Source organism: Pungitius pungitius, chromosome 20 (genome assembly GCF_949316345.1).
Source record: "Pungitius pungitius chromosome 20, fPunPun2.1, whole genome shotgun sequence".
NCBI lineage: Eukaryota > Metazoa > Chordata > Actinopteri > Perciformes > Gasterosteidae > Pungitius > Pungitius pungitius.
Window position 1 is genome coordinate 7,473,144 of NC_084919.1, and position 20,554 is coordinate 7,493,697.

At 44.8% G+C, this 20,554-nt stretch overlaps 2 protein-coding genes across 3 annotated transcripts; one reads left to right on the top strand and one right to left on the bottom strand.

Moving 5' to 3' along the window:
* Positions 1 to 2,374: 2,374 nt before the first annotated feature.
* On the top strand, positions 2,375 to 12,609 carry ptk2bb (protein tyrosine kinase 2 beta, b). The gene is made up of 30 exons (XM_037449487.2): positions 2,375 to 2,614; positions 2,714 to 2,892; positions 2,987 to 3,074; positions 3,610 to 3,689; positions 3,942 to 4,004; positions 4,213 to 4,267; positions 4,352 to 4,492; positions 4,582 to 4,656; positions 5,147 to 5,248; positions 5,391 to 5,508; positions 5,595 to 5,634; positions 5,784 to 5,818; positions 5,911 to 5,955; positions 6,037 to 6,134; positions 6,268 to 6,349; positions 6,437 to 6,537; positions 6,685 to 6,800; positions 7,368 to 7,468; positions 7,615 to 7,704; positions 8,483 to 8,687; positions 8,815 to 8,923; positions 9,012 to 9,071; positions 9,158 to 9,283; positions 9,378 to 9,530; positions 9,759 to 9,794; positions 10,246 to 10,270; positions 10,366 to 10,400; positions 10,567 to 10,701; positions 10,830 to 10,910; positions 11,305 to 12,609. Exons 1-30 carry the CDS (start codon positions 2,417 to 2,419, stop codon positions 11,518 to 11,520), a joined length of 2,988 nt encoding a protein of 995 aa, XP_037305384.2. The 5' UTR covers positions 2,375 to 2,416; the 3' UTR covers positions 11,521 to 12,609.
* A 20-nt stretch (positions 12,610 to 12,629) lies between these two features.
* chrna2b (cholinergic receptor, nicotinic, alpha 2b (neuronal)) lies at positions 12,630 to 20,453 on the bottom strand. 2 transcript variants are annotated; one of them, XM_037449490.2, is made up of 7 exons: positions 19,659 to 20,453; positions 17,875 to 17,940; positions 16,546 to 16,697; positions 16,143 to 16,187; positions 15,852 to 15,961; positions 13,776 to 14,943; positions 12,630 to 13,439 (listed from the first exon to the last, which is right to left on the bottom strand). In XM_037449490.2, the coding sequence occupies exons 1-7, from the start codon at positions 19,726 to 19,728 to the stop codon at positions 13,314 to 13,316; spliced, it is 1,737 nt and encodes a 578-aa protein (XP_037305387.2). In that variant the 5' UTR covers positions 19,729 to 20,453; the 3' UTR covers positions 12,630 to 13,313. The 2 variants fall into 2 exon arrangements, with proteins under 2 accessions (XP_037305387.2, XP_037305388.1); XM_037449491.2 differs by lacking the exon at positions 17,875 to 17,940.
* Between the last annotated feature and the right edge of the window lie 101 nt (positions 20,454 to 20,554).

Consider the following 20,554-nt stretch of genomic DNA (forward strand, 5'->3'; position numbering starts at 1 on the left):
CGAGGTGGGTAACTTGACGGAGTGATCCGCGCTCTCCCTCCGTGTGTTGGTTCAGCATGCCGTGGGGGGGTTTTGATTGAAAGGGCCGATATCACTGCGGACGAGAGACTTGTGTTTGGGTGCTCAGCGGCTCTCGATAGGTTTTCCTGGTTTCTTCATGCGATGCATCAGCTGGTTTGCCGCCCTCCTGTTGCCTGTAGATGAAACCTCAAGTTCAATCAAACCGTGTTCAGCTTTTTCTACCTGACGAGGTTATTGTTTGTCCAGGTTGTGTAGCTTTCGCCCTCATGTTTGTTTGAAGCTATGGTCAGAGAGGTTATCTTTGGCTTGGTGGTATTTCTTTGTATACCTTATATACGTTTTGGAAAAAAAACCTCTTCTTATCTAAGAGTTAGATAAGCAGATTGTATGTGTGTGTGTAATCTGCCTGTGTTGTAAATGTCTGGATGAAGCTAGCAGCTTGTTAGCATAGCCTAGCACAAAGACTGGAAACAAGGGGAAACCGCTAGTCTGAATCTGTCCAAGTGTAACAAAATAAATCCACCCAAAGTGTGAGGCAATAAATCACTGCGCTTTAACAACACAGTCAAATCCACAGTGTTAAATATGCAGGGTCAAAGTCCATTGACTCTTTCTGAGTCATTTCATCAACAGTTTGAGTAAAATGCCTCCCAGTGTTATTGTTAATTCAGGGAGTTAAAACAGGTGGTGTACTCTGAGTATCTCCTCACCTCATTTCTAACCAATCTGGATTTTTATAGTGTTACATTTCAGTGACACTGAGCAGGATAGTTTGAATTTTACACCATCGGTGCTTTTTTTCAAATTAATAGATTGTCAACACTGTAGTGTGTATCATCAACACTTACCAGAGTTATGTGGCGTGGTGTTCATATTGTATGAGTCAGGCGACATTGTGGTGTGGTGCTTCGTACTGATGCCTCACAGAAAAAAGGTCCTGGGTTCAACTCTTTGTTAATTCATACTAACTCTAAATAGTGCTCATAGCTGTGTGAATGGTTGTTTTTATCTAAATTAACCCTGTGATTGGCTGGCAGTCAATTCTGTGTGTACCCTGTCTCTTGGGATTGACTCCATCTTTTCTTTTAGATGGATGGATATAGTGTCAATAAAAAATCTCAATTTAACTCCAAAGAGAGTTGATTTGTTATCACAGAAGAGTACAATTATGGACACTAAAGAGAGTGATATTAACACTCTCCAGAGTTATTTAACCAGTGGTGTTAAATTCTCATTAACACTATACAGTGTTAAGTAGTGTTAAAGTTAACTCTAACATTTCAACACTTGGGAAAGAGTTAATATAACACCAAATACAGTCGGCAATAGTGTTAAATTCAACTCTTCAAGTGTTACTTTAACACTGCAAAATGTACTGTGTAACAAGACACATCATATTGAATGGTGAGCTTTAAATATGACGGTATGCAGATAAGTAGCACTGCAGGAATGAGTCCTGAAACCTGGAAATGAGTCAGCAGCAAGTTTATGCTGAACCAAACACAGTCACAATGTACAAAACACAATTTCCTTCTTTTTGTGAAAAAATCTTTTGGATCGGCCTTCAAAAATACATAATCTCTACAGCACTCAATTTTTACCCTCGGGGGGAGCTTGCTGTTTCCACTGTTTGCAATCTCTATGCTCTTCACATCTCAACATGGAACAGACAGATTTCACCATTAATCAGTTCATCTTGATGGTCTTAGGGCAAGTGCTGCTCAAAATGTCAAATAATTCCTTCCAGAAGGACAGATATGCTGCTTCCCTCCAACATTGAGATGTTTTTTCCACCTCACATTCTTGCAAGAAGGACAAATCAACGCAGGTTGCATCACGACACCCCGGTTAAGGATTATCACACCAGTTAATCATCGCGCTGTTTGGTTTCCCGACAGATTCAGGCGTTGTTCCGCTTTACCACGTCGTCCCGGCTTGTAGGCGCGTAGTGTGATTTTAAATACTGCACGTTCTATGCAATCTATAGTTAAATCTGGGTGAGAAGATGGAATCTACTGGAAGCTTTCTTTGCCCGATGAAGATCATTCAAGTCTCCACACTGCCCCCTGTGTTTTTTTTCCGCTATCAATCACTCAAGCCCTCACTTGCAAGGACGGGTCAGGAAGGAATGTAACCGGCAGCCCATGGAATCGGATGAGGTGAGTCACGGAAAAACCAAATGGCGCAAGAACACAGGACGGGAATTCAAACTTGACAACTTCTATGATGAAGCGAGTCACTGAACTGGTATTATGAGGAACGCAACGTTGAAGGTCGAAGGTTGCAACCCCTAAATGTTTCAATGCTCCTTTTAAATCATGATTCCGTTGTCCTTGCTTTGTCTTAAAGATGATGATGATGATGATGACATGACGGTGCCGACCCGCTCGTGAGAATGTACGAGGTGATGTCCGGTGACACCCTCTCCTGGAAGCCGCCCAGTCCGAGAAAAAGCAGCTCGGGCTCCAGCCATGAGGCGCCCTCCGCTGGAGACGGAGGGCCAGTCAAGATCCTCAAAGTGTGCTTCTGCACCAACAACAACCTGGGCAAGAACTTCAAGCTGGTTAAATGTGACAGCTCCTGGCAAATTAGGGTGAGAGTGATGCACAGAAACCCAAAGTGCGATTCCAAATATGGGATGACCAGAAATGCTTTTATATGAATACATTTGAAAAGATCCTGTCTCCTTCAGGCCATCATTCGTTCGATCCTGATCTGCGGTCGATTGGGGCCGAACATCGAACACGCCGCGTGCTACGGCCTCCTGCTGAAGCACCTGAAGTCAGAAGAGCTCCACTGGCTGCACCCGGATCTGACCGTCGGCGAGGTGGAGCAGCGCTACGAGAGCCATCACGTGGAGGCCGAGTGGAGGTTCCACATCCATCACTCGGACGTTTTGTGTCCTACTTGATCTTTTTAAAACCAGAGTTTTGATTTTCCTTTTTTTTCCTTTTCTCGGTTGCAGGTACGACCTTCGTATCAGATACGTTCCTGTCAATTTCTTGAAGAAATTCCAGGATGACAGATCTACGTTAGTGTTTTTTTACCAACAGGTAACGATCTTCAGTGAATTTCATTTTTTTTTTACTTTGGTTTAATACACGGGGAGGTTTTTCTACTGTGTATTAGAGCAACTGTCATTGTAGCGACGCTTTCTTTCACTAAGTTGGATTCAATGTAGTTGGGACTCATTCCATCATCTACATACAATAATGTAAAACAGGGAGCAGAAACCATTGCATTTGTCTAAAAAGCTGGATATTTATAATATTGTAAAGACTCCATTACATTTAACCCAGTGCATTCTGTCTTTGGGGCCTTTTCACCCTCATCTCTCATGCTTTTGAGATTAACATGCAGGTGTCCTGTATTTACCTAAAGACTAAACACACATAAACAGTCTGTCATCACCAGCTTTCAGTCTTCAGGAGTAAATCGCACAGATGCCGTTGGACAGTATTTTGTCAAATACAAACAGCCTGTGTTGGGACGAGAAAACAATTTTGAATCTTTATCCTTCCACCGTTTCTAAATGAGTGCAACAGCATTTGTTGGTATATGTGACTTCTCTTCTTGAACCTGCGCCAGGTGCGTAGTGATTACATGCAGAGTCACGCCTCCAAGGTGAGTGACGGGATGGCGCTGCTGCTCGGGTGTTTGGAGATCAGGTGAGTCACTGCGCTGCTCTCACGCTTTTTTGCTTTTTTTTTTGTAATTTATAATTTGTGTGATTTCAATGCAGTGATCGCACAGATTTGATGACGTTTTATTGAGAATGTGCCGCGGTGAGCTGGATATTAGTGATTTGTGTTAATAATAGAAGGTGTCCAGGTTATGAGTAGGTCATAAAGTGACCTTTTAGGCTTAAGCACATTTGGTTGCTGTCGAAATTCAGTTTCTGAGATGTCTTCTTGTTTCAGGAGGTTCTACAAAGACATGAATGCAAAAGGTCTTGAGAAGAAGTCCAACTTTGAGCTGCTAGAGTAAGTTTTTGTGACATAATTTCACTTATTACTCTAGATGGATTACTCGTGAGCCTTTTGGATTAATGAAATCCTTTTTAAAGCCCCACTGGATAATGTTGCTACACATCGTAGCAGTTTGACCCCCTTTGTTTGATTATTTCAAAGAGGACATTCAGGAACACAAGGTTTTAACCTGTTTTGTCCGAATTTCCCCTCACAAATAAAGAAAAGAGGTCGGCTTGGACCTCTTCTTTCCTCAACAGCTGATTAACAGCATGAAGGTAAACAATCCTAAACCACCGATGCAAAATCCTCATTCCGGCATCAGACTGTACAAATAAGAATTTTCCCTGCTTGCCGTCCAGTCAAAGCAGCTGCGGAAGTTGATCCAGCAGACGTTTCAACAGTACGCGGCCCTCAAGGAGGAAGACTGCATGATCAGGTTTTTCGAGACCCTCAAAGAGTTTGTCAACTACGATGAAGAGGTTTTCCCGTGCGAGCTCGTGGTGAGTCGCCTCGCCTAAAAATCCGAGCTCAATCTGTCCGTGGTCACGTTGATATTACACGTATTTAACCGGGGCTCACTTGTCAACAGCAAGGTTGGAGTCTAGCGGTGGAGCTGGTCATCGGCGGGAGGGGGATTCGCCAACGCACACAGAAGAATTCAGCGGTATGCTACCTTCGACCTCTCACCATGTATTACAGGTTGTTGTGTTGTATATTAAATCGGCCTTGGCTTTAGCTCCAGGAAGTCGTAGCCGGGGGCATTATCACGCCGGCTCCTGTGTCCATCCGACTGTCCCGTCCCTCATTTTCTCAGGAGCCGCTCGAGCGAAGGATGAGCTGATTAACTCAAATGTAGAAAAAACAAAAACAAAAAAGCAACTCGCGCAACGTTTTTTCAGGCCATGAGAATCAAGAATTTCTCTGTCCAAATCAATCGAAATCCACTTAGCAGCACCTCGATAGCTCAGTAATTAACAGTGAGTTCTCAAAGTTGAATAGATTAATTAGTAGCTGTAGTATTCATTTAATCAGGCTGGATGTTTCAGGTTTTCACATATTTTGCACAGAAATTTGTCTCTCATCATTTCATTATATCTAATATGAAAATGAAATGAGTCCAACCCTAATTTTACTTCTTCTCTTTTGTGCCTCAGCCGGTTTTTCTAGCCGACTTCAAACAGATCAAGAAGATACAATGCTTATCCCAGAGCGATGGGAAGGCTCTCCTGGACCTCAGCGTAGAGGGGGCCAGACAAGTAAGTTCCATCAACCGCCGACACTTCCCTTTGTTGAGATACAGAAACACCAGAAAACGTCTCTGCACGGGACAATTGACCGCCTCTTAAGTTGTCTGTCTCCCCCCCCCCCCCCCCTCCCCCCGTGTCTTGTCTCCGCCAGCGGCTATCGATCAACGTGGCCACGGTCCCCATGGCGGAGAACATGATGGACCTCATCGACGGCTACTGCCGCCTGGAGAAGGACACGGATGAAAGCGTCATCCACCGAGCGAACGCAGGTGTTTAGGACGCGTCGCCCCGGAGCGCTGCACATTGTGTTGTCTTGTATCGCGCGTTGATTTGTCGTCACTCCTTTCTGTCCCAGATGCCAACGCGCGGTGTGCTCTACCGGAGATTCCCACGGAGTGAGTGGCCCCCTTTGTTCCCCCTGTCAGTTGAAGCTGTTGTAATGAGGGATTGGAGTTACTAGAAGTTGGGGTTATTGATTTGTTGATCCAGGGTGATCATTTATGAGCGGGGCTTTTCTGTCATTCTGTCTGTTTTTTTTCTGAAGCAAAAGAGACTCCGGCTCGGTCAGACACAGTATGGGTGAGCTGGCAGTTTTCATAACCTCCTCACTTTTCACATTTTTATCTTACAAAGACACATTGCAACGCATTGTTGACCTTTCGTGATTTCAGGGTCGGATATCTACTGTGAGATTCTCGATGAAAGGCCGACCTCGGGTGCGTTTTTAGGAGCTTGTACTCACGTCTTTTGCAGAATGATAAACGCGTAAACTGACTTTTCAACTTCTTCTTCTTTAGTTGTTAAGTACGGAATCGACCGGAATGACATCGTTCTCGGCCGGATACTTGGTGCAGGTTTTTTTGGGGAAGTCTACGATGGAGTTTACAAAAAAGATGTATGTATTTCTCCCGAGTTGAAGTTTATGGTGGAGACTAACAGAAAAGGATTTTTAAAAAGCAGATGTTCATTTCTTGCATCAGAATTAAAAAATGATCAAAGCCTCACTGTTTTTTTCGTCGTTTTACCAGAGTGGCGAGAGGATTAACGTGGCAGTGAAGACCTGCAAAGACTGCTCACCCGATGTGATGGAGAAGTTCATGAGCGAAGCAGGTCATTTGAACATAAGAGAGATTTATTAGAAGTATTACGTTTAACAGCAATGACTACTAGACAAAAACACTTTGCGTTTGTTGCCAGTAATCATGAAGAACCTCAATCATCAGCACATCGTCAAACTCATCGGAATCATCGAGGACGATCCCGTGTGGATAGTCATGGAGCTCTATCAGTACGGAGAGGTCGGTGTCAAGCTCAATTTCACCTTTTTCAATTTGAATGCGTCCTTTGCGCAACATCGTAGTCTCGCGCAGAAGAAGTGGGACAAACGTTCAGTATTTTAATGCAATGAAGTGAATTCCTGACTTCCTCAACTGTTGACGTTGCAGCTCGGGAACTACCTAACAGAGAACAAGAAGACGCTGACCAACATTACTCTGGTGCTGTTCAGCCTGCAGATCTGCAAAGCTCTGGTCTACCTCGCAGGGGCCAACGTGGTACACAGGTGAGGGGCTCCTTTCGCCCTGTCCTCGTCCTTGGTTTGTCCTTTAAAACTTTGTGTATAATGAGGTCTCTTCTAAGTTTCACGAGAGAGGAGGCAGCTTCTTCTGGAAATAATTGAATGTGCGCGATTGGCTGCACAGTGTGTTCATTCACCGGGATGCTGAAGAAAATGCAATAAAAAACAACAACATGTATCTGCATCTGAACGTAGACGTAAGCTAACGACGATATTTTCCATTGAAACTTGACATATTTATACCAAGACATACCATTACAGAAGGATGACGTGAGAGCAAAGCGTGTTTCTGTATGATTATCAACAGCCTCCGGCAGCAAAGTAGCCCCCTCTGGATTCAATCCCCCGTGAAGAAAATCACAGACAAAGGAAATGACTTTCTGCGTGGAACAAACAAAGATTCCAGTTGCATTATTTCCTGCAGCTGTACAATTCAAGTCAACCAAAGCAGGGCCATTTAAAAAAAACAAAAACATTGCTTGTATTATCTACATTATTATAATCTCCACCTGTGCTTAAACCTTTACTTTTCTTTCTGTGTTTATGTTTCAGAGACATCGCTGTGCGCAACATCTTAGTCGCCAGTGCAGACTGTGTGAAGCTCGGAGACTTCGGTCTGTCGAGATACATCGAGCACGAGGAGTACTACAAAGGCAAGAGGCGCTTTTAGGATGTCGGCCGTTGGACCCTAATTGAATACACACAGATCCTTGAAGGAATAGACGGCATAGAATAGACACGGTTTGAAAATGCCGAATGCTGACCACACGATAACACGCGATGAACCTCTTCTTTGCAGCGTCTGTTACTCGGTTGCCGATCAAGTGGATGGCTCCAGAATCCATCAACTTCAGACGTTTCACCACCGCCAGTGACGTCTGGATGTTTGGTGAGCTCGTGATGCTTTGAAATGCATCAGTTCGCTGCTCAAAATGACGTATTTGACGTATTTCAGAGACTTGTGTGGGCAATAGATGTATAAATATAACTGTTTACCATTAACATCTTAGAGCTGGCTCCTCACGCGTGTTACTGTTCTTAAATGTCAGCGACAAAAATAGGAAATTGGCACATTCTGACCTTTGATGATTTGTTTGAACTCCATCATCTTCTCGAGAAGGGAAAAAGCAAACGAGGCACGAGACCCTTAACGCACTTATTTATTGGTATTGATGTTGCAATTATTCTGGCTCACATTGTCCCCTAAAGCAAAATGTTTTCCTGAATAGAGCAAAACTTTTTATTCTCAATGTTGTCGAGGCACACTTAAAGTGAACCGCCATTAAAAAGGTGGCAATATATTCCATTTTAAGCAGAAAGTAGACATTTCTTCTCATGAAAAATGTTTCATTTAGTATATACATTTGATTAAGTGTAATGCACTTGAAAGTGATTCATTCTGTGCTTAAATTCAGCTCAATGCTGTTTGAAAAAGGTTAAATCTTGCATATAATAATGAAATAACGTAATATAATATATCAATTTTGTCCTCTCCTTTGTTTATCCACAAATACAATGAGACTTATGGTATTCATGGTAAAAAAGAAAAAGCGGTTGCTTGTTGGCTTTGTTTTGCTGTCCTCTTGCTCCTTTGGGTTGAAGAGCACCTCAGAACGAGCGAGTGTCCCATAACGTTTCTGCTTCTCTGTGTTGGCGCCGCTCCGCAGCCGTATGCATGTGGGAGATAATGAGTTGTGGACAGCAGCCGTTCTTCTGGCTGGAGAACCGAGACGTGATCAACCAGCTGGAGCAGGGGATCCGGCTGCCAAAGCCTGACAACTGCCCTCCTGCCCTCTACTCACTGATGACGCGCTGCTGGTCCTACGATCCCAGTGAGAGGCCCACCTTCACCGAGCTCGTGGTGAAGATCAGGTAAAATTAGACCATTTATTTTAGGGTTGTATCTATGTTCATTTGATGCGTTATGGAATTGTAAAGCCTAAGATGGGAGAATCAGCTGCATTCATTGCAGACTATTTGTTGTGTATGTATCTGTCAGTGATGTCCACAAGATGGAGAAGGAGCAGGAGGTGGAGAGAGAGCGCGATAGAGCGCGCTCCACCAAGATTTTCGACCCCAAGTTCAGCGTCAACGAGCCTCCTCCCAAGGTACGGATCCCTGGCGAGTTCACGCACTGAGAAAAAAACGCACATTATTCAAATTGTTTTTCATTTATATTTTGAATGTTTTCTGCAGCCCTCCAGAATCAAACCGAGCCGCTTCGGGAACACGCTCAGCATTGGACTACACATTCAGGTATTTGTAGCCGCGACCTTGGGCGACCCTCGCGGTGCTCGGGCTTCACCTGTAGAACGCCTAACGGGATGCATGTGTCTGCGCAGCTGAACGAGTCGCTGTGTGCCAGCTCACCTGACCTGGCCAGCCCATGTGACTACCAGTCTCCCGTGGACTCCATGGGCGCGCTCGCGCTGCCAGCCATCAAGTCCCCTCGGCGTCGCAGCATCGGGGTGAAAAGACTCTTTTTCTCGTACTTATTAGGAGTCACGTGTGCAATGAGGGCCTTGAGCTAATTCTCATGTTACTTAATTCCGCCGACTTAAGGAGGGCGAGTTTTTCCAAGTGGAAGCAAACGTCATGGAGGACGCCACGCGCCTCTGGCAGAAGGAGCGGCAGCAGATGCAGGACACCCTGCGCCGGCAGAAAGAGCAGATGGTGGAGGACAAGAAGTGGCTGGCGAAGGAGGAGCGGCTCCTGGTGGGAAACAGGGCGTCGTTAGCTCCCGTCAACCCCGTGTCTGTGTCTCCGTGTCCCCCCGCCCACTTCACCGTGGCCCTGGAGGCCACGTGGAGCGAGGCCCCGTTAGACAGTAGCAACCCACCCGTTCCCTCTCGACGCCTTGACTCGAGCGTTCCCGTGACAACGGTTCCAGAGACGGGGTCCGTGTCCATGATGTGTAAAATGAACCTGTCTGTTCTTTTGCAGGACCCCATGGGAGCGGAGGAGGCCGCCGGCACAGCGGTGGGTGCACGCCGACACACACTTCTAGTGACTCATCACTGTCACTACATGGTTTTTGGCATCACATTGTGTATCACATTTGTGCGCATAGTTTGAATTGGTTGGCAACATATTTTTAGTGCCATTAGTGGGCAAATAGTCTGCATGACGCCGCACAACATGTGGTAGTTTGTGTGGTCAATGTGGTATTTCAAGCCGAGTGGAACGGAGTGCAGTAATGATTCAATATATTTTTTAATGGTTCTAGATTATGATTGACGACTTTTTGGTACTTTATTTGGCAATATTTTTTTATTTATTTACAGATTTACATATAACATAAGAAGATAAACTTGAAGGGCCACACATACAGAAATACCTTTTGAAATATGTGACATTGAATTGTTTTGTAGGGTATGAAATAGAACATTATCTAGTCCTCGTGAGATTAATCTTTTTCTTTTCTTTTTAGTCGCCTGAAGGGGTTGCAGAACATCGTAAGTGCTTAAAAGAAATTCTAATTTTATTGTTCGGAGCACTTTCTTCACTCTAAACCCTCCTGTCAATCATTTCTCGTCTTTCTGCCATGCAGCAACCCCAGATAAGCCCCCGAGGCTCACGGCACAGGTAAGTTATACTCTTTAATAATGAAATTAAAAGTTGTTTTATTGTTTTTGGCAGGCATTTACTTTAGCTTTAGCCCACTGAAAAAACAATTAGGTTGTATTAGTTTTTCAATAGAGACGAGGGTGAATGTTTTTATCATTAAAGCACATTATTCCCTCCTACTAAGCCGACGCCCACAGCTGAGCTGGACCGCTCCGAGGACATGGTGTACCAGAACGTCATGGAGCTGGTCAAAGTCGTCGTTCAACTCAAGAATGACATCACGGAGGTGCCACCGGAAAAATACATCACCATCGTCCAGGTGCGCCGGAAGAGTTTTTTAACAGCTTGCTGCTACGTTAGAAGCGAATCGATGGCGTTTGTGTCTCGCGGTGGAAAACAAACTCGAGTCATTCCGCTGATTCATTTCCCGCATCGATCTCTTCGCAGTCTGTGGGGATGGCTTTACGACATCTGATTCGCAGTGTGGATGACATACTGCCCACCTTACACGAGTCGGTCAGGACCGAGGTACTGTATATTTTCTCCAGCGTGTTTGCTGTCTTTTTAATCATCTTCTTGTTTCCTCTCTTTATTGATTTCTTTTTCTCCCTAACCTTTCTTGCTGTTTGTGACAGAAATCCTCTTCAAAAACAAAGCAGCAAAGAGGAAATTGATATTTTGTGTTTACTACTCTAGCTGAGGACGCGCCAAAATCTATAGTTTTCATATTACAGCAGTTAGAACAATGTTACCCATACAAATTTATCACAAAAAGAGGACTTTTTTCTCCTTTTACACACTGGAACTCCAGCAGTCAAATGATGTTCAGCAATCAGTCATTTTTTTTGCCCCTCTGAAAATTGCCCTCCATGACAAATTAACCAAAGCTGCCATCCATGATGTTGGTTTTCCGTCCCCACAGATCGAAGGCACCCAGAAGCTGCTGAACAAAGACATGGCGGAGCTGATCAGCAAAATGCGGCTGGCCCAGCAGAATTCCATCACCTCTCTGAAGGAGGATTGTAAAAAACAGATGCTGACTGCGGCACACAATCTGGCCATGGACAGTAAAAACATGTTAGATGCTGTGGACCAAGCCAGAGTCAGGGCCAATTTAGCGAAGCCGGTGGCCCCCTAGTGGACAGGGGGGGCGCACCTTTCAGCCTCAAGCTGGTGACACACACAACTCAGTCAGTAAGAACTAACATTTGCACAAAGTTGAGCCTTTTCTGATGTCATCAAACCGCTTAAATCGAGACGAGGCTCGTCATACCTGTGAATGTGTGTCGTTAAAGCTGTGGTTGCATACGTTGAGTCACAAACACATACGCCATCAGTGATGTGTAGGATGCCTTCCCTGCAGGTGAGATCGCCGCATCTCCTCCACTTTTAATCAGTAAAGAACAATGAGTTCTGAGTCTTTGTGGGCCAATGTGAAAACTTCTCCGTTGGAGAGGTTATGACACTCAGGTGTTAAGGCGATGAATGAACTACATCACAATCTTATAAGCTTGAGTTGACACAACAGGGCTGTAAAGGTAGACTAGTCAGCATGATGACATTTGTAGTCTCATTTATCCTCCTTTTTTAAGTGAAATTTTAGAAAAATATCAAAAAGCATTTCTATCCACAATTCAAGCCATTCAAAGAACCCACAGACGGACCCGAAAGTACAAAAATGCTGCTAACTCATTCCTGCAGCTCTGTATTGTGTGAACTCAAAGGACTTAACATTTATCTGGATGGATACGTCCTAAACACCAGTTTCAATATATGAAATTTAAAATATGAAAAATATGACGGCACAACTCAGTGGATATGGACAACTTGGTGGAAAAAAAGTTAATGTACTTAACAAGGTAGTATGTATACTGAAAATCATGGTCTATTAACATCACATTTACCATGCATTAATTTTACAAAGATTTGATTTAATGGTCACTGTTCTCATTGTTGATTTATTCACTTGAGTTTCTGTGCAGGAATTGAATTGAAAAGTCAAACAATTGCAAAATAACGGGGTCTAAACTAAAAAGGTCTAGTCTTTCACACCTGTTGAGTGAAATGTTGAAAAACATGGTTGAAAAACATTAAACTGTTCAGTGTTTTATATATTCTTATATTTCAAGTTTGACTAGTTATACGTTACAATTCTGTGAGATGGAGACAAGAACTCTCTTTCTAGCACATAAATCATGTGATCTAAAAATAAATACCATGTATGATACGTTACATGCCTGTTCATTGAAACGTCTTGCTGTGGAACATTTAAATCTTTATGTTGTGCGTTTAGCTCGTAGGTAATTTTCACAATCAATAAACACCCTATTGGACAGTTTTTAAAGGTTTCAAGGTGGTATTTATTACATAGTATAATCATTCAAAAAATGTTTTTATCATGTCAAAAGAAAGCAGGTAAAAAGGAGAAACTCTCCAAACCAGTGCCAATGACCCTGGTTAGTGTGTCCAGTATATTGTTGACTCCCTGCACAACATGCTACCATCCATTAACCGCTAGTCTCAGTGTCATCACTATTTAATGAGATGTACCGGGAATTAGATAACTCAATACAAAACAATCATTTCTTTTCATGCTAAAAGAGACAACATACTAAACACTGGTACGTTAACATACTAGCATTAGCATGCTACCATGCCGAATCCTATGCTGTGCTAAACATTAGCCTGTTAACAACTGCCAACTGTGGCCATGTCTTCAAGCTAGTGTTAGCATTTAGGTCAAACTCATCCAAAGTAACATCACAGAGAGCCAACAAAGTGGATCTCAGAAAGATGGAAGATGAGCAAAGTGAAAAGCTGAGCCTGAGATCCCCTAAAAGGGCCTCAAATTAGCGACGAAAATAAAACTAACGCAGAAAATGACATCCGTTTTTCCTCATTGCAAGTCTTGAAGTCGTCGTCTCACATGAGCTAGATCATGCCAGCGAGCCAAGGGGGTAGGAAGAGGCCGATGGTCCCAAGAAGGCACACAATGATGAACATCCACAGGAAGATGCGGTCAATCACCATGGCAACGTACTTCCAATCCTCTTTCACCTGTGTGGAATAATAAAGGACAGAAAGAGACGATGGAAAGCAAGAAATAAGTTGCACAGGGAAATCTTATTGTGATGTATGTAGTTAGTATTTTATTAAGCATTTACACTGCTGGCAGTTATGGATATTTAGACTAAATTTTCTAGTGTGTGTAAGTCAAATATTCACTCTCTTTGTTTTGTTTTTTGGTCTCCACCAGGTAGCGTACCCATTTACTTTGAAAACGAATAATTGAGCTAATAATGGACTCATTATCCATCTCTGGAAGTTTGAAGGAAACGTGCCTTTCGAGAGCCGCTCTGATGTTAGAAGTTGTGGTGTTTCGCTGATACTCACGCTGAAGTCGGCATCCTCGGCCCTCAGGTGGTCTGCGATGTAGTGCACGCCTTCCAGAGCGCGCATGACACTTGGCGAAAGCAGGAATGTGGAGTCTGACGCTGTGTTATCAGCTTTAACGGCCCTCTGAGTGAGATTGACTCTGGACCCTGTTAAAAGTCTGTTTGTCCCTGCAGGGCCCTCCTGTTGGTTCTGGCTGTTCTGTGGGTTTTTAGGTTGGGTCGGCGGGGTCGTCCCCGGAGGTCTGGGCGAAGGAGGGCGAAAGGAGAAATACGACGTCAGCGTTCCCAGCTCCAAGTCCTCATAAGAGCTCCTGTCGGGGTCCTCCGACAGGCCCCCATCCCCCAGCCAGTTCGCCGAGGTGCTGAGGCAGTCGCCGGGCTTGTACCCGCCCACCCGACCCTGCCGGCGCACCACGGCCGCGTCCTGCTGCAGCAGCGTCAGCCTGCGGCGCCGCATGTCCGGCGCGGGCCGCCGCATGAAGAGCCAGCGCGGGATCAGGTTCAGGAACACGGAGTGGACCCAGTGGGGCATCTTGTGGGTGCTGGGGGAGCGATGGTGCACGTTGAGCACGAAGACCGTGATGACGATGGAGAGGGTGACGAAGATCATGGTGAAGAGGAGGTACTCGCCGATGAGCGGGATGACCAGGGAGGTGGACGGTATGATCTCGGTGATCAGGAGGAGGAACACGGTGAGGGACAGCAGCACGGAGATGCACAGCGTGATCTTCTCCCCGCAGTCCGAGGGCAGATAGAACACCAGGACCGTGAGGCAGGAGATCAGCAGACAGGGGATGATCAGGTTGATGGTGTAAAACAGGGGAAGCCGTCGAATGATGAAGAAGTAGGTGATGTCCGGGTAGATCTCGTGGCAGCAGTCGTATTTCTTGGTGTTGTACGTGCCCACGGCGTTGATGATGGCCCATTCGCCGCTCTCCCAGTAGTTGTTCAGGTCCACCGTGTTTTCGGTGCGCTCCAGGTCGATCTTGGCCTTGTCGTACGTCCAGGAGCCAAATTTCATCTTACAGTTCTGTTGATCGAAGGGGAAGAAGGTGACGTCGATGCTGCAGGAGCTCTTGTAAATGGCAGGAGGGACCCAGCGGACTTTTCCATTGTGGAAGAGGTGAGCCTTCGTCATGTGGGTCACAGCGAACTCTCCATCGGCGCTGGGGAAGCAGAGACCTCAATTTGAAATATCTGGGAACTATAGAGGAACACACCCAACTAACCCTTGTGCTGAGAAAATGATCTTTCTATAAATATTGATTCCCCAATGATAATCATCTCCAGTAATCTCCCCTCCATTCATCGCTTTAACGGCTCAGAACGTTATGATGAGTCGTTATCGTTCCATCAGTTTCACACCTATTTAATTTCACTTACAGATTGCGATCCCACCGGCTCGATGGAGCAGAACTCCATCATCAAGGCTCTCGGTTTAATCTCCTTCGTGGTGGATTTAGGAGAAGTGAGAGCTTTCTCAAAATCCATTTCACACTGAAGCATTGCGCCTATGAAGGTTGACAGCGTCAACATACATTACACCACAATGTGCATTTAGATATGCGGGTAATAGAAATGTTCAGCATCAATTGTGACAGGAAGAACTGTTACAAAATATGTGTCACAATTTTACTTGAAGCTGTTTTCCAAAGGTGTAGAAATTTGACCATAGGAGCAGAATGTTTGATGACCACTAGATGGGGCCATTCTCATACCATCCGCCACCCAGTAACGGCATCGCTGTGTGAGTGTGACGGTCACTCTTCTCTTGTGTTTGTCTGCCATTCTGTACCAGTATCCACTGCAAGCTGCTGGCTTGCCCTGATGATGTAACAGACTCGATGACCTGCTCCGTTTGAGTAGATCTGTGTGGATTTGTCAATGAATCGCAAAGCCGCTTAACAAAAACTGAATGAGCAACAATTGGAATGATCAATTTTTTATTTATGCAGCAGAAGCAGATACGATTATCTGGTTAAAGCTGCTCAGATGTGAATATCTTATAGATTACTGTGTCTTTTGTGACAGTAAACTCTGATTTTTGAGAGCAAATACCTCTTTTAACACTTACTTGTTGTAGAGGACAATGTCTGGGACCCATATGAGCTCTGACGGGACTCTTATGGACGTCACATTGTCATAGTCAGATGGCTTCCAGCGAAGTTTGTAGTCATTCCACTCCTAAAAGATACAAACAGCAGCTTTTGAGGCTGGATATGATCCTTGCTCTTTCAATTCATCATTAATGCTGTCAAATGAGCACTCTGTGGGTAGTTCTCCACATTCTTAACCTTTTAAAAGATCTCCTCTGAGGAAAAAAAAAAATCCTAATAATAAATCACCGGTGACACATTTTTCTGACCTGTTTTAGCCACACGTTGGTTGTCATCATTTGGTTCTTCTCATCCTAGTAGAGAGAGAGAGATACAGTAGAGAGTTATGTCTGTCAACTAAGGCCAGAGGAATATATGAGAGAGAGAGAGAGCTTCTTGGAGGTTTGTCAAAGCAAACCCAAATAGAACTTCCAGCAACTTTACTTCAATAACCTGCTGGATGCAAACGGTTCTTCTCCGGCAGGGCAGGGTGCATCACGCGGCTTTCCTAAGTTTGTTTTTTGCTGCTCTATTTTAAAATGCCAAACACAACTCTTCATCTTTAGTGAAACACAGTTATTTAAAAACCATATAACCCCAATAATGAAGTGTCACCTCCACCTCCACTAATGTTTTCATGTACGAATTAGACAAACACACAGGGCCACTCACCACATCGATGAGCTGGGCGATGGACAGCCCGAACTTGACGATGACCACGTCGGAGATGTTCGACACGGGTCTCGACCACTTGTTGTAACCGGCGAACAAGGTCTTGAAGAGCTCATCCTCGGCGTGCGAGTGGGACTTCTCGTGACAAAGAACTGCAGATACATTCCAAAAAGTACACCTCTCTCTGTCAACGAACGTACATTGAGGATGGGCACAATATGGGGGATTTATAAAATTGTTATTTAACAATGCACTAATTTATTTAATGTGCACTATAGCCTGAAAATATTGCATTTTTGCACATTTAAATAAGATGATCCAAAACTGTTGTTATTCCGGCTTTGAGATTTATCTGTTCAGCCGGTAATATTTGATCGTACAATAAAAAATACACGTAAAGGGCCGACTGCTGAAAACCGGGAGTGGATTGCACAGTATGTGAGGATCGTATCCATGTTCTCTCATCCGCGTCTCCTCTAATCCTCCGTTAACAAACTGCACCGCATCCATGCCGTGGCTTCTGGGAGTGAAGGTGAGTGTGTTGAACATCTCGCGGGCCTCCTTTGAGCATCCCAGACCTTCCTTGGTAAAGTCTTATTGACTTTTCTACGTCTTAGCGAATCTTCTGATCTCTTTTATCTGAGCTCCCCACTCGGGAGTCGTCCGCTAAAACCCTCTCGAGGTGAGAAGTTGCAGGATGGGAAAACTAAACGGCAGCGAAACTATTTCGGCTAGAAAAACCCTCCCTCTTTATCTCTCAAACATTATTAATATCAGCGCGTTGCTTCGCGAGAGGTGGCTTAATGAAATCGATTTGGAATATGCCGTCCACACAGACTTGCGTACGAGCTCAAACTGATGGGTTGTATTATTTTTCTGCAGAGTGAAGACTGCATGGATACGGAGAGCAAAGCGCTCCTCTTGGGGGATTACAGCTTCCACCTTCATCAACGTATTCAGAGTCAATTACACACATCACTGCTCGCTCGTGTTAAGTAGAGGTGCGCTAATTTCTCACCGGTGAAGGGTGTTTATTGTCGAGCGGGCTGCCACTCTGTGTTACAGCTGATGCATGAAACAATTATCTCAGTTTTCACTTGAGCTAGAGGGTGCTGATAACATTATTACATTCGTGCATTATATTGCTGTATCACTTGATTGATTTATGAAACCTTAATAGTTTAATTGCAACCAAGATACGTAACGAGCGGGGCGTTTTAAATCTTTAAAGCTACTAAAGGAACTTTATTATCAGGTTGAGTTTGGCACTCCCTGTGGACAAACCCAACGCATCAGACTCCCTTTAGAAAACTTCTCATTTTACTCCACCTGGATCTGACAGTCTGATTTGCTCAGTCGTAGTTCTACCGAGCTTCCCTTCCAGTTTTCCACATCCTGCAGGAGGAGCCAATACGACAAACATTAGGAATATAGAGATGTAGCCAATCTACTCGCTGACGGTGTTGTTTAATCATGGAGGTCATATAGAGGCGGCAGTATTTAATTAAGACCACTTCCTAACCGGTTTAAAGTTCCTCAAAGCAACTTCAGATGATAGCTCTACTGTTTAGGAACAAACTCAATTCACTTTGTGATAGAGAAACCATTGGGTTCAAATGCAACCAAAACTCCCTCCGGATCTCCCCCTGACAAGAGTAATGGGGGAGTTGTGCTTTTGATGACCAGTGTCACAAGTAGCTCTTGAGTGGAGGATAACAGGTGAGGGGCTTAAATGTTGCACGGTTAACCTAAAGGATGCATGTAAATCTGTTCACGTGATTAATTGCTGGTGCTAGATCCGTAGCCTGGTGGTCTTACAGAGAAGTCCTGCAGATGGAGTCTGTGTAACAGTCTTCGAAAAGGTGGGTTGTGCAGATACAATATAAAGCGAACGCTTCTCATTGTTTGTCAAAACAAAAGAAAGAATGAAAGAGAGAAGGAGAAAGGAGGCCTAAGACATGTTTGCATTCAGGAATAATTTTCCCACAGGCTACTTGGCCTCATCCCCTGCCATCACGGACTAATTTAATTCTGGCAAACAAGCGGACACCAGAGACTTCCTCTCTGCTGTCTTGACATTCGAGGCGGCACATGCTCATCTGTCCGTGCATCTGGGGAGGGACCAGATGTGGGAGTTGACAAAGAAGAGGCTCACGGGTGCCATGGATCAAAGGCTCCTCCTGCCAGCAGAGACTTGAAATGAGATGACACCTTTGACATCCGGCACATCGGGCCGTGCACGTTTTACCTCGGCCAAGCCCCTTGGCGAGGCGTGTGGGAGAACACTGAGCCCTTTAGATGACACCGTCAGCAGCTTTTCCTGCCAGAGGCGCTCTCGTGAAATTGGGCTGTCAAAAAATTTCTGAATAAAAAGTTCAATTAAAAGACGACGCGCAAAGAAGACGTGTCAACTTAAGAGTCGATTTATAAAAGATGAACTCTGTCAGTGACAAAAGGAGATGTCAAAAGAGCAAAAAGCTGAATCTAAATATGTCCATAAAGCTATTCTTGCCAGGTAAAATATTCACAATGTGTGTAGTATATTTACAGCTCCACCTAAGGTAACTATTTAACTCTGGGGTTGAACCCTATAACCTGCCTCAAATTCTGAGCCTGACTGACATTAAAACAATACGCTCATAAAATAACATCTTAACTTATAAATGAGTACATTGCAAACGCGAGATTTGTCTTATTATGTTTTATTATGAACAAGTGACCTGGATGTGGAAGGCGGAGGGCTCAGGTATCCACACTCGGTGGGTAAACCGGTCTCCTACGCGCGCGCCAGTCGCTGCCCTTTTCGGACTGTCGCGAGGAAATAATTTCAATAAAAAAGAGAAAAGCATTGTGGGTGTTTTGGACGAAAGCACACGCGGAGGTGTTGAGACTCGAAGGTGAGCTTACATACAGCTGCTTCTACGCCGCGTTACCTTTCACTTATTCGAAGTAAATCACTTAAATTAGTGCATATAAATATTCCGAGGCACTCTGTGAGGTTAGGAGTTGATGGTTTGACGTAACACGGCGCGAGGTCTTTGATGGTCTGTGGAACTATTTCTCCTTTAACTTGAGGGTGTCGTAAAGAAAACAGGTGGAAAGGAAACGCTTACCTGTCTGACACAAGAGCAGCGAGTAGAGAAGAAAAGGCGTCCTCGCAGAGAACAGGTGGTTGTGTCCCATTTTGAGCCCTTCTACTTCGGAGTCCCGCTTCACCGGGGAGCACGGAGGCGTTTCCTTCCGCCGTCAAAACGTTACCTTGAAACCGTAATTTGACAGCAAAGTGTGTCATCTTCGCGGCCGGGAGGCATATCAGAGCAACTTTCGAGCGACGAAACCCTTGACTGAATTAAGTTATTTCCCCTTTAAGCTCTGCAATCGGTATGCGTCGATCACTCCTCACACTTTAAACGCTTTGCTCCAACGGGATGAGAGCGAGCGATGTGCGCTGCGACGGGCTGCGATCCATCCGGTGCCGAATCACCTCCCCCCCCCCCCCCGTATCTCACCTCTGCTCTATTTGGGGATTCATTTAGACAATCGCTGTACTGCCTTAACTCAGATTCCGAAAAGTTAATTCACGAAAAATAGTCCGGTTGAATTGCCGTGTGTAACCGAACAATGCCACCTTTTTACGCACGGGGAGAACATTTTACGCGTCCTTTGTGCCGCAAACTAAGACTTCCGTAAACATTGAACTTTGTCAATTAGTAATTTTCCATTATTAGAAATCGGGTCGGTTGGGTCCGTTCAGTGCGAGAAGACGCATCTGAGTACTTTGCGTCTCTCATCTGGTACCTATAGTAGTCTCCCCCCCCCCCTCCCTTTCCCGCCCTCGCTCACACGCTCACACACAGGATTCACCGTAAAAGTAGTAACTTGCATGTGGGGGACGTTATCGCCCAATGACTCAAACTGCATCCTGTTTGTCCCAAGGAAAAAATGAAGCATCCACGGGGTGTTTCTGTGGCAGGCAGCTAGAGGGCAGACTAGGGGAATAAATGTGCCC

Coding starts and splice junctions, on each gene's coding strand:
- ptk2bb (XM_037449487.2), top strand. CDS start 2,417: ATGTACGAGGTGATGTCCGGTGACACCCTCTCCTGGAAGCCGCCCAGT. Junction 6,135..6,267: donor ATGGAGTTTACAAAAAAGAT/GTATGTATTTCT, acceptor TCGTTTTACCAG/AGTGGCGAGAGGATTAACGT. Junction 9,795..10,245: donor AGGAGGCCGCCGGCACAGCG/GTGGGTGCACGC, acceptor TTTTCTTTTTAG/TCGCCTGAAGGGGTTGCAGA.
- chrna2b (XM_037449490.2), bottom strand. CDS start 19,728: ATGGGACACAACCACCTGTTCTCTGCGAGGACGCCTTTTCTTCTCTAC. Junction 16,698..17,874: donor AATCAGACTGTCAGATCCAG/GTGGAGTAAAAT, acceptor ATGTATCTGCAG/TTCTTTGTCACGAGAAGTCC. Junction 15,962..16,142: donor CCAACGTGTGGCTAAAACAG/GTCAGAAAAATG, acceptor TGTATCTTTTAG/GAGTGGAATGACTACAAACT.